Genomic DNA, 14,410 nt, shown 5'->3' on the forward strand with positions numbered 1-14,410 from the left:
ATTACTGCAATTTGCCAGATTTACTGTAGTTTTGACCCACAAATGCCACAGTTTTACTGATCGAGACTGAAAATAATACATTTTTCTTTGGCTTGTGGTGCCCGAGTCAGGTGCCGTATCATGGAGAGACGGGTGCTGAGGGAATTAGAGATCCATTGAGACTCGTGCAGGGCGAAAATTGGATTGCCAGTGCAACGCATGGAGAACAACAGGTGTGGTGTTCCCTCTGTGCAAGGTGTTATATTCCTAACTGTGTGACGGCCTGTTTCAGTTTGGCGGTAGAATTGTGAAGAGTATTTAGATGAGGCTAAAAAACAGTAGTAACACTTGAGAAGAACTTGAGAAGAGAATTCCTTGTATCTTCCGGACTGACTTTGAAAACAATTCTTTATTTACTTTAGAAAGCTGGAAAATGCTATTTTTGTAAATTAATATTCATTGATTCATTTCCATGCACTCAACACATACCAGTGAAGTGAAAGTGGAGTAATTGTGATACACTGCAGCACAGCACACAGTGCAAAAAAAATCCAGATGGTTTGGGGTGAGCTGGACCCCAACAAGTGCTAAAAATCTCTGGGAACTCCTTCAAGACTGTTGGAAAAGCATTTCCTCTTGAAGCTCATCGAGAGAATGCCAAGAGTGTGCAAAGCAGTAATCACACAAAGTCACATTTTCATTTCACATTAATCTTTAGGCGTGGTCAATCCTCCTTTTGCTCTCATTCACTAGGGTCAACATTCTTGGCTGATATGTTTTGATTCAGCCCAATGGGTCAGCATTGTGTTAAAAAAAAATTAAACAAACACATTTGAGTGTGCCATACATTTGTTTTATTTGTTGAAAATAATGGTCTAACCATAAATTATAAAATGGTATGACCCAAGGAAAAAACAATTCAGCATCATGAATTAAAGTGTTTGGTTTAAAACATATGTTTGGAATAATCATACGAATAAATTAATATAGTCTATAGTAATATCTGTGAATTTATTTCCCCAGATTGTTCATAAAAATGTGAACCATTTGTAAGTATGTCATGCAAAATACCTTTCACTTTAAATTTGTGGCACAGCCATCATGTCTCACGCTTAACGGAATTGTACATTTTTGCGTGAGAAATTGCAAGTAATGTGTGATTAGACACCAGCTTAGCCTTTCGTGACTCTCTTGGTTGGCAGCCCTAACTTTTTGGCATACATTTCCCCCAATCTCAGCTACTAATCCTGTGTTTCCACCAACCTTTTGCCATATTTAGATTTGAGTGCAGCCTCTCCTGACCAACGCAATGTAACATTTACCTCGCGTGTACGTAGCAGCGGGTCCCGTCTGCTTTGGGTGTTACAACCTTGACTTGCCATGGGTCCACGGTGGTGACATTGCCACCTCTGCTGTGTAGCAGGCAGCTGAGGCTCTTACCTTGACTGGAGCAGTAATTGACAGTGAGATTTGTCCTTTCGTTAGCAAGTAAAAAAAAAAATCTGGTTGAACACTGAAGGGAAGCACTAGCACTGAGAACCTCCAAAAAACGAGTGTAACAGAACAGTAGCTTCTGCCTGAATCTGCATTATTGAGGCCTTTTTCTTTTTGCAGATTCAGCTGCTTCATATTAGCTTATTCTGTTTCTTTTAAATTGCACGATGGCTGTGCATTTCTGCAGTATGTGTCACCGTTTCATCCCTGTAGGTGACGTTTACTCCCAGTTGCGCTTTTTGTAGGCGTGTTATTCCGATTGTAATGGTGCTGGCATGTGAAACAGCCCACTTCGTGTCGTTGTGTGACATTGTGTGCCTGCACGATCACATGGTCCTTTGGTTTTTACCCTTGGGGGTCGGTTCACGGCGACAGTAGCTGCACCCGTATGAATGACGAGAGCTTAACCTCTGTGTGATTTCATGTCGAAAAAACCCTCATTTCCCAGTGGGGGGAAGTTAGCCTTGGGGGTAGCCATGGCTAGCTTTTAGCCGTTAAACCAAATTGACCCCAAATCCTCCACATCTGGCCTGGCTTTTGGCCAACTGACAGTCTGTCCACCGTGGTAACAAGGAAACATGGCTTATTTGTGTGAATATGAGCAATTGAGATCCTGGTCTTCTAAGGTCAGGCGTGGTGTGGTTGGTTTATTATTGGTTTATATATAAATTGGTTTATTATTTGTTCAGGTTCCGCATTATTTGGTCCCTCTCACACTGTACTGACGCTACAGGAGTAGAAAAGTTGAGTTTCTATGGCAACAGTCTTCCAGCCGCACTGTTCCTCCTTCACTTTGCCTTCGTAATTGGATTACGTATTCTGAGCTCAGACTAATTTGATGGTTGGAACGGCGGGGCAAAAACATATCTGGCATCGTCTTAGTAACAGGATGACATTTTTTTGTCACACACTCAGGAAAGACTCACGAATGGGACGTAAGCGTCCCTCCTGTTAAAGTCGTGTCTGCGTTTGAAGGATGCTACGCTGTCAGGGGTGCCAGCACGGTTGCCCAGGACAGGAATTTACTTTTTTTTTTATTTTTGGATGAGTGTCATTCACGCAAAGTCATGCTGAAGAAAATTAGGCAGCGTTTACTGAAGTTACTAGTGGAGTGCAGTGTTTCTATTTCAAGGCAGGCGCCCGATTTTGGTGCCTCAGCATAAACGTGGTCAGACAGCTACACTGTTCTTCTCAACTTATTCCGGAAGGCTAAAAAGAAGATGCTCAGGCCAAGATACTCATGCAGTAGGGTTTGTAGGGTGAACCATCGAGTCATTAATGGCAAACATTAGAACGTGAATACAATATTGCGAATGCCATTGAATATATTATATAACCTAGACGTGAGAGCGAGGCAGAATTCCCTCAGAGTAGGAAAAAAACAGTTCCGTTGCCTTAAGCCATATGGTTTAGCAGAGATTAGAGGCGTTTGTTGTCTGCTCGGACCAAAGGATTACCCCTTCAATTTGGTTGTAGCAAAGGGAAATTGAAGCTAAATCTTCTTTAGGTGAAACCCCGGTGGCAACTGGGAATGGACGCTGGACTGGCTAGGGGATTTGGGGGCGGGGCGGGGTGGGCCTAGCTAAGCGATTGGCCATGACGGGAATGAGAGCTGGCGACATTTGGTGGCCATCTCTCGCCATCGCGATTAGAGGCTTGTCTACCGTACTAATGCCGATGCTAACATGAGGCTTTTTTAATCTCCTACATCCATTAGTTTAGCCTGGTGGGGAAGGAGGGGGGGTCTTTCATTCGGAGCAGTTTATGGGTAAGTGTTCTGCCCAGAGATAAGGTTAATGGAACTAACTGAGGGACGTTTCGATCGAGTGTCACTGCCAATTGGACTTTATCTGCACCCGGCTCGGTGTGTCCGGTTTGAAGAGGGTGAGAGGTCAAGATGAATTTATCCACCTGTCTGTTTTTAAATGTCCGCCAGGTTGGCAGGTTTGCAGAGGGTGGTAGTAGCCTAGTGGGTAACACACTCGCCTGTGAACCAGAAGACCCAGGTTCAAACCCCACTTACTACCATTGTGTCCCTGAGAAAGATTCTTAACCCTAAGTTGCTCCAGGGTGGGACTGTCCCTGTAACTACTGATTGTAAGTCGCTCTGGATAAGGGTGTCTGGTAAATGCTGTAAATGTAAAGCAGTGGTTCTCAAATGTAAAGCTTACAAGAGCACATCATGTGGACACTTCATATTTATGCTGTGATGCAAATTAGGCCTGCTTGTGGCGAAATGCTCATTTCATTATTAGTTTTTGTTTTAATTTTCTAAATCAGCATCTGCAGCCAACGTGAAACCATGTGAGGCCAAGACAAGTCATAGGCAATCACAATCAGGTAATAATGCAAGGACAAGGAACAAAATGGGTCATGGGGCGAGCCTAATCGCAACATGGTGTCACCAGGCTCCCTTGTCATTATTACATTGTACATATCAGTTTTAGCCTGATACTCTCTCGTTGCTTTTCTGTTCTTTATGATCTTTTAGGACCTACATGGTTCCTTCTGTCGCCCTGTTTAATCACATCAAATTTTTCTGAATGGGAAATATTTGCAGGGAAACACTGAGGCTTTTGTGCGAGCGATGCTTGGTCATGTATTCATCTTTTCTCAAGGCCTTTTGTAACAACGGGGACATTCATCTCTCCAGAGTGATCACACCAAACATCAGCACTCAGACAGTTGTCCACTGTAGTCTGTAGTCACTGTAGTCCTGTTTGAAATGCAATTCACCAGCTTGCCACAGACTTGATGAGGGAGTTGGGTTGGATGATGGTCCATTATGAAATGGCTGCCAACCTTTTCCCACTGATGGCGGACTGGTTCCGATCAGAACCTGAAAGGTTGGTTCCCAACTGGGAATAGTGACAGATAATGACGAATAGAGTTGACAGGTGACAAAATTGGAACCCTTCCATTCTGTTAGTTCTCTGATGGCACATTTTGATCGCAGTGGTTCCACCTAAATCCTGGTGGAGTCCTGAATTGAATTGGTGCAAGGAACCATGTTGGTAGGAGAATCTTCTCCCTAGGGCTGCACAAGGTCCCTTTGCGCTCTTCCACAATCCCATGGCATGCATGTTAGCCATTCCCTAGCCCTCACGGTGACCTTGGATCAGTCACTTGGATCATCTGAAGTTTGCAGCTTTGGTTGTCAGCTTGAAACCGAGAACCTTCAGCGTTCACACCCCGTTGCGGCTTGTGCGCCGAGGTCCATTACCATACTGCGAAGTGGCATGCCGGCGCTGCGGACACAGTCCCACTCCCCTCCCAACATGCAGACGGCCCTCCATTCTCGTGCATAGTTGGGATGGTGGGAGTAAAAATAGCCGGTGCCGATGGAGCTCAAATTAGCGGACACGGGGGACAAAAACGCAGTAGCAGTGCGCCGGTTCCGTGGGTGCTAGCGGGGCAGGGGGACATCTGTCTAGCAAACAGACACACACTTCCAGGGTGGAGATCCAACATTCTGTGGCTTTCGGCATGTGTCGGATGTGAGCAGAGGGCGTCCAATTCTTTGTCCGAAATGGTTTGGACTCTGTTCATTCCCGTTTAATGGCGAGAGTCTTCGCTCTGCGGATCGTTAGCTGTCGCCATGGGCAATGCAGCAACGCGTAAGGCACGAGGGGAGGGCAGGCCACCGGCCGCCAGCGAGAGCCAGAAAAGCCTGGACCCTTCCCCGGAATACTGCAGCTCCGTTCAGAGCCAGGAGTCCTGGATGCCGGTAAGCGTCCCGTACGTCAGGGCTCCTCAGTTCTGGTACTTCGAGTTTGCAATCCAGCATGTCCTGTATTCCATGTTTACTGGGACTTTTTTTAATGCCCAGTGCAGGGCAGCAGAGCAGAGTGTCAGACTTACTGTCTCTTGCAAGGACGGGCTGTTGCATGTTGAGCCAAACTTGTTAACATTCCCCAAGGAGCTCATCTGGTCTGTTGGACTTTCAAAGGACGTATCGCCTTTTTTACAGGTAGCAAGATTACATAATAAGGGGTAAGATAGTGAACATTTTTGAACAAACCAAAAATCAAAAAACAGTAACCCTAGACATTAATTTTTTTTTTTTTTTAATATATTGCAAAATACTGCCCATTTTATCCCCAATTATGACAACCCCCGTACATTGAGCATTAAAACGTTCCCTCAGAGCAGGACAAAAAAGGTATAACAACCCAGGATATGTTCAGACAATGTCTATAAAAGGGAAGAAATCTTGGCATTTAGCTCGGAAATTACCTCCTGTGCACATGTGGTTTTGTGTGATATTCAGGGATTCTGCTCGGTCCGGTCCAACGATTGGACTCATCCTTACTCTGTCAGTTCCTGCAGAAGACCTGGTACATGGTGGTCACTCAGCATGCCTTACTCTCCAATACTGAGGTTCTTTTCATTGATGTTTGCACAGTTCAGCGCATCCAGTCTGGTGAGAACAGGCTTCTGAGAGCCGTCTGGCTCTGTGGTGAGTCCTGGTTCACATTCTATAAAAATGTTGAGATGTGCAGCGGCATGGCGAAGGAAAGTTCCGGATCAGCCAGGTATCTCGCTTTTTGTAAATCATGGTGATCCCCCCTTTTTTTTTTCAAACAGCTGGACATGGAAGTATGTCAGCTTGTCATGATCCGGTCCAGAAGGGGTTACTCTGGTCCGGGATGCAGTAAGACACAGGTGAAAACGATTAGGGAACATTACACGGGACGAACGTGAAACCGGAGTAACCCCTTTCCGGACCGGATCATGACACAGCTGGCCTTCTGACCTGAATCTCTCCACGACTCTTTCTTTATCTCTATATCCCATGAAAATCCTCTTGTCGCTCCAGGATTTGGCTGTTTTGTCTGCTGCGTTTAGGAACGACTGACGAGTTTGCCCCGTCAACGGCGGGAAAGAAGAAGGGGTGGTTGTCATGGTAACAGAGAAGGGCTGTATTGCCTGTTGCCCTGGTTACTGGGAGGAGCAGGGACGTTTTTTCGGCAGCATTGTGTCGCGATAGGTTGTAGTGTTTATAAAAGGCTGTACACATGTTATGGGGGTGGAGACGAATTAATGTTTAATGCTGAGTATGGGCCAAGAACAGAACTGACAAACAAGCTTTCACATTAGAAGATAAAAGCCAATGAGGTCCTTGCTCTGCTCCCTCTTGACTCTTGGTGACTCTTGCTCCCCATCTGGGTTCTGGGGTTCATATTGAGTTGGGCTGATATGGACTGACAAAGGCCATGAGAAAATGAGAAAAGCGTGGCAACTGAACTGAAGAGCTGCTCCTGTCCGGAGTGAAGGTGCCAGGACCCCTCACCCTTTACCTCCTCCATGCCTGCTTTTATTTGCGACCGAACAGGGACAAGGAATCCTTGGTATCATTTCTCTTCAACAAATCCAGATTATTGTTGCTAATTATCGGAGAATTTCACCACTCTTAAGTGTGTGCAGCTTAATCACATTTTACTGACGATGCTCTTGCCTAATTACAAATTATTGATATTTTATTCACCATAATTGCTAGTTAAAAAAATTATTGATCCAAACCTACTAATTGCACAGGTTACATCCCTCTGTGCCTAAATCACGCTAATCAGCTCAGAGTGTTTCCCCGTTCGGCCCCGGCCAGGGTGACATTGTACTGTTTACATTTCTCTGCCTGCTGTGATAGTGCACCGCACCGTCACCGCTGATGAATTCCGTGCCTTTTAGTTGCCCGCGTCAGCTGATGGGCCAGTTTTCTGACCGCAGGCGCTGTTGTTGACCTTTGTTTGCACACAGTCACTGCATGATGGGTGTCCTGGGGGGGATGCATGTGCAGTTGCAGAGGCGAGTGGAAATCGCGGCGTGTGACCTCTGTGACGGCGGCCCTGTTGCCGTGGTTAGCCGGTGTAATTGCTGTGAATGCCATGTGTTGTTGTGATATCCAGGAATAAACTGGATATCATTTGAACAGGGTGTGTGCGCCAGGGTCGGAACTCTGTGTTTTTCTTGCCAGAACAAGCGGATATAAATATAGATTCAGTGACATTCATAGAAAAAAAATGAACAACTGTTATTTGGCAATTTACACACAAATACTAACACACACAAAACCAATGACATATTTATGGTCATATCATATCAGTATAATAATTAAAAATGTGCAACTATTTAACAATTATGAAGAAATATAACAATACGTAACCTTCCCCAGGTATCCACAGGCTCCAAATGGCTGTAATATTTTTTAATGAAATAATTGTCCATGTTTTCCCATGGTTTCGTATGCGTCGTTTTGTATGCTCCTCATGGGTCTGTAGTTGGTCGGTGACTATTCACATTGTCACCGTCATACATGGAACGACACGCAGTGGAATGCTTTTTGCAATGCCTGACCTTAAAACAGAAGAAATACAAGAATGTATAATAGACATGTGAGAACTATATGGGGTGGAGTATTATGTGGATGTGGGTGCAGTATGGATCGAGTCACAGTTGGAGGTAGGTACAGTGCTTAAATTTAATGGGTTTAATTACAGAGTCCGTATCAGCAAAACAGTAGGCACAGACGGTAAGGATAAAGAAAGTGTGCATTAGCAGCAAGACATGCATATATAAACTATATGGGGTGATGTATTAACGCACATATGAATGTGATATGGATATAGTCACAGTTGCAGAAGTTAAAGTGTAATGGATAGTTATACTGGGTGCAACTATCCTCCTTTATCACCAGCATTCATATCAGAAGGCCTTTTGCAGACCTCTGGGGCGCAGCGAGGTTGCCCCGTCAACGGCGGGAAAGAAGAAGGGGTGGTTGTCATGGTAACAGAGAAGGACTGTATTGCCTGTTGCCCTGGTTACTGGGAGGAGCAGGGACGTTTTTTCGGCAGCATTGTGTCGCGATAGGTTGTAGTGTTTATAAAAGGCTGTACACATGTTATGGGGGTGGAGACGAATTAATGTTTAATGCTGAGTATGGGCCAAGAACAGAACTGACAAACAAGCTTTCACATTAGAAGATAAAAGCCAGCGAGGTCCTTGCTCTGCTCCCTCTTGACTCTTGGTGACTCTTGCTCCCCATCTGGGTTCTGGGGTTCATATTGAGATGGGGCTGATATGGACCAGTTGTCTGGTACCTGTGTACCACCCATATGGGCTTGTTACGTGGGAAGGGGCGGAGTCACTGTCATTTAACACGAATTAGTGTCAGTTTTACAAACTTTACACTGTAAAGCGTTCAATTTAACTCTGATTTGGAGTGGATTTATATACACTCCTCGCAGGTCCATTTAATTCAACACTTGATTACTTTGTTTGTGGAGCATTAACGCATGATGAACTTACAATTTTAATTTTTTTTACAAAATGTACATTTTGTTGAACTGATTTATAAAGTAAAATAAAAAAAAAAAACACTTCTAACACTGAAGTCTCTTGAAATGGCATAAATTATTGTCAAGATCTGATATCCGGGTCTGTGGTGAAGTCCGGTGCTCTCAGTGTTGTGTTCCTGACTTCCCAGATTGTTTGCACCTGTGTAGTAGTATAAATGTGTCCCTATTGCATCGTGCCCACATTGGGTCATGATTATTGTCAAGTCGTGCGTTTTGTGTCCATCCATGCACCCCGTCCCCCTTGAAGCAAATAATAGATGTACGCTGCCATGACTTACTGAGCGAATCGTTTTTACGCTGTGTCTGCAGAGTGACTGGCCGGTGTTTGTACATGTGACCACTGTCCTTATTATGCCGAAACATTATTATTAATTGATGGATAAGTCATCATCCATTAAGTGATGGATACATCCATCTCTGAAGTCACCAGAGACGGATGTGGTTCTGAAACGGCGCTTTGTCCGCGACCCCTTCGCCTGCAGTGTTGGTGGTTTCAACATCGTCAGAGCCGCTACAGATAACACACCTCCACCAGCTCTTCGGTCTTGTGGGTCAAGGTTCACGGTAATAGAATAAATAACGTTTACGGCGTGGCTCTAACGGTGATGGGCTCAACCGGAAACCTATTACATTAAGTGCTGCCCTGCGCATTTCGAACTTTGACCTTGTGCAGTGAGGGACGATTATAATGAAGCAAATCCTTGTTCTGATCGTACGACCCAGATCATTTCTCAGCGCAAAATAAGAAACATGGCTGCCGCTGTTGTCGTTTTCTCGCTGCTGGGAGCAGAAGCTGGGGGGGCTCATAAAGCCTCTTAACAAAACCACTTCAGTGCAGTGACGAGCCACAGTGGGATCTTTATCGCTGTAATGAAATCACTGTAATGCTCGGGTGTGGTCATCCCTGGCTTTTTGTATTTGATTTATCATAATAATAACATCATGCCGTTATATACGTATCGCAGCATATTCTATTCACTGAAAAGAATTGTAAAATTGACGTGCAGTTTCCATATAAATGGTCCCATTTTTAAAAAATGTCTCTCTGTTCCTTCCTCCCTGCAGTCGGACAGCAACACCAGCTTCCTGCGAGCAGCGAGGGCAGGGAACATCGATAAAGTTTTGGAGTATCTGAAGGGGGGGGTGGACATCAGCACCTGTAACCAGGTAAGAATCACGTAGTGGTGACATGAGCAGACACATCCCAGGTTGGTTCTGATTGGTTCATTTGCCATGCGGTTACAGTCATTACTCCACCCTGTGCTCCGGGTAAAAAAACTGATGAGGCTCTTACATGTTTGGCGTACCACTTCCATCATTCTCAAGTGACAAGCGCCCTCGAGTCCTCCCCCAACCTGCTGGAGATGAACGAATGTCATTCCGATCCCTAATCAATAGGCTCAATACACAGTAAAATGGTTCTGGCGGGCAGCTAATCAGAAATCTGCACTTACTCTCAGCTGTATAATTTACCATAAATGTTCTTTACAGGCCTTTTTGCTTGGAGGTGAATGAGGGCTTATTTCAACGAGCATTAAAGTGCCTGGAAAACAGAGTGAAACTAGACCAAAAAAATTGTTTCGGACGTCTGTAATAGTAAATGTATTTCGTGTTTATGTGATGCATATTTTAGATTGTTAGATAGCAAATCTGTGGAGTCTGGAAGTAACCCACTAACCCCGCACAAAGACACCGCTTGCCTCATTATCGTAACACGCTTTTGTAACCAGGTCAGTGCTGAATCTACTACATTTCCCATGGTCCTCTGGGGTATTTTCTATTCAACGTATTCGTGATGTTTTACGATAATAGATACATGCAACGCTAATTCCTTTTGGTCTGGAGAGAATATCTTTTTCTCACTTCTCCGTTGGCACACTTCTCTGGTACTTTTTTGGGGGGGAGGATGGTGTGATCATGTGCAGCCACGGTTCATTAGAATGCCTGCGCCTGGTCTCTGAAAGCCGATAGGGGGTGAATAGTCTGGCCTTAGCAACTGTTGCCAAGGCCCACATGACAAACTGCAGCCTTGAAGGGTGTTATGTGTTTCGGGTGGGATGTATCCATGTCCTCCCAGTGGATTTATGGATCGTGTCTTACAATCAGGAGCTTTCTTGGAAGCATCCTTCGGAGTCCGGGATGTGTGTGAAGACATGACTCGGTTACCGGTTGGGGTTTTGGACCTGGGCGTGGCTTCAGTTTATTATAAATTACACAGACTGTCCGCCCATCTCTCACTTTTTTGCTTCTCCTACCCACAATTCTGTGTTTTTGCACCTAGTGCGTCACATGGACGATTACAGTAACAGTATTCATTTTTAACAGTCAGAATATAATATGCAAATATAAATATTCCAGTGGATAAAGAATTAATCTTATTTCATGAAATTGCTTGATTGCTATTGGGTCTTATTGGCTAGGCATTTATATTCATATTTCCACAAGGCAATGTGTTATCGATGAGGATAATAAAAAATAATAAGAAAAACTACAACCAGTACTCGAGCTGAGGGGGGATGAGGAGGGATGTCATCGTGGCACCCCCCCTCCTTCTTTGATTACGACAAGCCAACAGCGGAAATAATCGGCAGGTTTAACGGGTTACTTGGTTAGCTGCACTGCTTCACACGTTTGGAAGCCATGACGGTGGGTGGAGATAATGTTTTAGGGGAGGGGAGGGAAATTCTCTGGACGGAAAAAGCATGAGAAACAGGAGGTAACCTTTCCCCTTATGATGTCATAAGGGGCCAGATTCCAGCGGAGCAGAATGACCTATCACCATTTCTAGCCTCTGCAGGACCAAAGACAGGCCAGGGGAACGCGTATTAATGTTAAATAATCTCACAAAGTCAAATTTTCACAATAGGGGACCTTTAAACAACATTTAAATGGAACACAGTTGGTCTTCCATCATGTGCACTGATAAACTATAAAAGTTGGTCCAACAATTCCCTTTTATTCAAGGTGCCTGAGTTGCTTATAGCAAATCGTCTGCCACTGCACGTGTGTTTTGCTGATTTTTTTTTTGACACAGTCACAAAGGTTTATAGTCCTAAGTTTTATAGGTGCTTGCTGACATTCTCATGTGGTGACGGTGTGTGATATATGCTGAGAATACGTTCCGCCAAGTGTCTCTATAAAACATTTGGAAAAGCCACTTTTGTAAAAAGTCTTGTCCTGGGTTTTGAATGTCAGCCATTAGCCTGAAGCCTCAGATTCTGCCATCGCTCAGACCAGTCAAGGGTCAATTTTCATCACCACGATCAGTCACAGGTTTACTGATCAATCGTAGATGGTGACAGATACCCCCTCCGGGCGTCACCCGAAATGAGTCAGAAACCAAGAGGTCCGCGGTGCCATTCAGAGTGACCTTTAGGGTCCGTCCCCCAGTGGCCCATCTCGTGTTTCTCAGCTTGTGGTTAAGGTGCATGACTTCTAAACGCTTGATGGTGGCAGTAGCCTAGCTGGTAACACAATCGCCTATGAATCAGAAGACCCAGGTTCAAACCCCACTTACTACCATCGTGTCCCTGAGGGGGACTGTCCCTGTAACTACTGATTGTAATTCGCTCTGGATAAGGGCGTCTGGTTAATGCCGTAAATGTAAATGATGAGAAATGTTGCATTGTGACAGGATGCATTCGTCAGTGTAGCTTTAAAACTCGTAATAGGCGTCCATAACGTGGAATGAAACGTTGTTCCTTTGTTTGTGCTCACGCTTTGTCCTTCTTTTAATCCACTGACAGCAAAAATAATGTATGTTTCTGCTCTGAAGTCACCTCCTTTGCTCACTGACGTGCAAGCATCATATCTACTCTGTTTACTGCCATAGGTCTCCCATAGACCTGAATGCACCGAAATGGCCCCCGTTTCCCTCTCTCTGCCAGACCGATCTGTGTTTTCAGCTGGACGTTCTTCTGCCTGGAAGTTGGCTATAATTTGTCACCCATTTGTAGCTGGCAGAGCCGACGTCAGGTGCGTCTTCCCGCCCACGCCCCGGTGTGCGACGCAGAGCTCGCGGGCCGGGCATTGTGGGAGAATGTAGGACACCACGGGGGCGTAGAACAGAGACGGATGAGCCGCGTGGCAGGAGTAATTCCTAGAGAGAGGAGAGGGGGGTTGGGAGGACGGGAGGAAGGACAGAGGGAGGGCTGGAGATACGGGAACCCAGGCCCCGCCCTTGCTCCCCCTCTGGTTTTACAAGGACAAAAGCCTGCATCCATAAGCCCCTGTCAGCCCAGGCAGGGGCTTATGTCGGAAGAATGTTCACTTCTGTCATATTTGGTCATTTCCTGTCAAGGGTTTTTAGTGCTTAATGTTCTGGAGATGTTGAAGGTGACAGAAGGTGACAGTGAAAATCTTTATATCACTGTGGGCAGTGGTTATTGTTCAGTAATGGTTCAGGGCACTACTCTCAAACTCTCAAATTTCAAAATGAACAAGTACCCATTTGTGGGGTTTTAAATGGTGTAAAACGAGGTGTAACGTGTAAACATAGTTAAAGATGGTCTGTCCTTCTATTTTTCTCACTTTATTTATGCTAATCCCGATGACGGCTTAGACGTCACACTAGCGAGCAAGTTCCAAGCTTATCACATAGCCCTTCTCATCAAATAGTGCCCGTAATTTACTTAGCCTGTAAATGCGTAAAATCGTTACCTCTTGGACCTGTAAAAAAATTCCTAGGCCTCATGGATGCCTGCAGACACCCGTTCATGTACTCCATTTATTCCATATAGCGACCAGAGTTTAAATAGGAACTGTCTATAATACAGGTGTGAAGAACTTAAAATGGAATTCAAACATCAAAAGAATGTTAATAAACAGTTTATTATTCGTGTTGAATTGCAAATTTATTCGGCGAAGTTACGGTGCTAACCGGTTAGCAGCAGCCCTCCATGTTTTGTGATAAGTCTAACATGGGAAGATGAAAATACAGCGCTGACCTGCGGTTGTGTTGTTACCTACATGAACGATTATGAAATGCTATATTTGTTGTGGCCAAGGACACATGACACCACCCACTAGTGGGCAATACTGCACATAAAACTATCATCTTGCAGATATTCGATGGGCTGGGTCATTTTCCGGAGGCCTGGATATTTCCTCTTCTGGCCTTGGGGTCATAAAGTCATGAGTTACCGGATTATTTTTGGCAGTCCGTCCCCTTCACGTTGTTGCCGATGACTTATAATGAGGTGCAGTGTGGCTGAAAAGGGGCGATTGTACTGCGTCCTGGTTGCAGTGACATTTAGCTTCAACACTTACGCATCCGACATCATAATATAATGATGTAAAAGTAAATCCATGAATTATTATTGACCTTGTTAACATTTAAAGTTACATAAAGCCTTGTAATTCGTATTAAGAATCAAGCATGCACAGCAAAACCCAATTTGTATATATTATATGCAGATCAATGAATTTATTATCATAGACTGTTCAAGGATGTAATTACAATACTTACAATAATTATGCAGTCTTAACTGAGATTACATAAGAACTCTGATGTTCCTCAGAGTGTAATGAGATACAGCTCTATTAATTTCTTATTAAGATTAATCATGTGTCAAGAAATAAAG

At 44.6% G+C, this 14,410-nt stretch overlaps 1 protein-coding gene across 31 annotated transcripts in view; it reads left to right on the forward strand.

Annotated features, from left to right (window-relative positions):
- ank2b (ankyrin 2b, neuronal) overlaps positions 1–14,410 on the forward strand; it is a 105,233-nt gene that overhangs the window by 43,830 nt on the left and 46,993 nt on the right. For 30 of the 31 annotated variants that reach the window (XM_028981746.1, XM_028981595.1, XM_028980467.1 and 27 more), the window contains exon 2: positions 9,894–9,995. In XM_028981746.1, coding sequence (XP_028837579.1) covers positions 9,894–9,995 — 102 coding nt within the window. Of the gene's footprint in view, positions 1–4,967; positions 5,201–9,893; positions 9,996–14,410 lie in introns of those variants that run through there. The other variant, XM_028981201.1, reaches the window with a different exon arrangement.

This window comes from Denticeps clupeoides, chromosome 1 (genome assembly GCF_900700375.1).
Source record: "Denticeps clupeoides chromosome 1, fDenClu1.1, whole genome shotgun sequence".
NCBI lineage: Eukaryota > Metazoa > Chordata > Actinopteri > Clupeiformes > Denticipitidae > Denticeps > Denticeps clupeoides.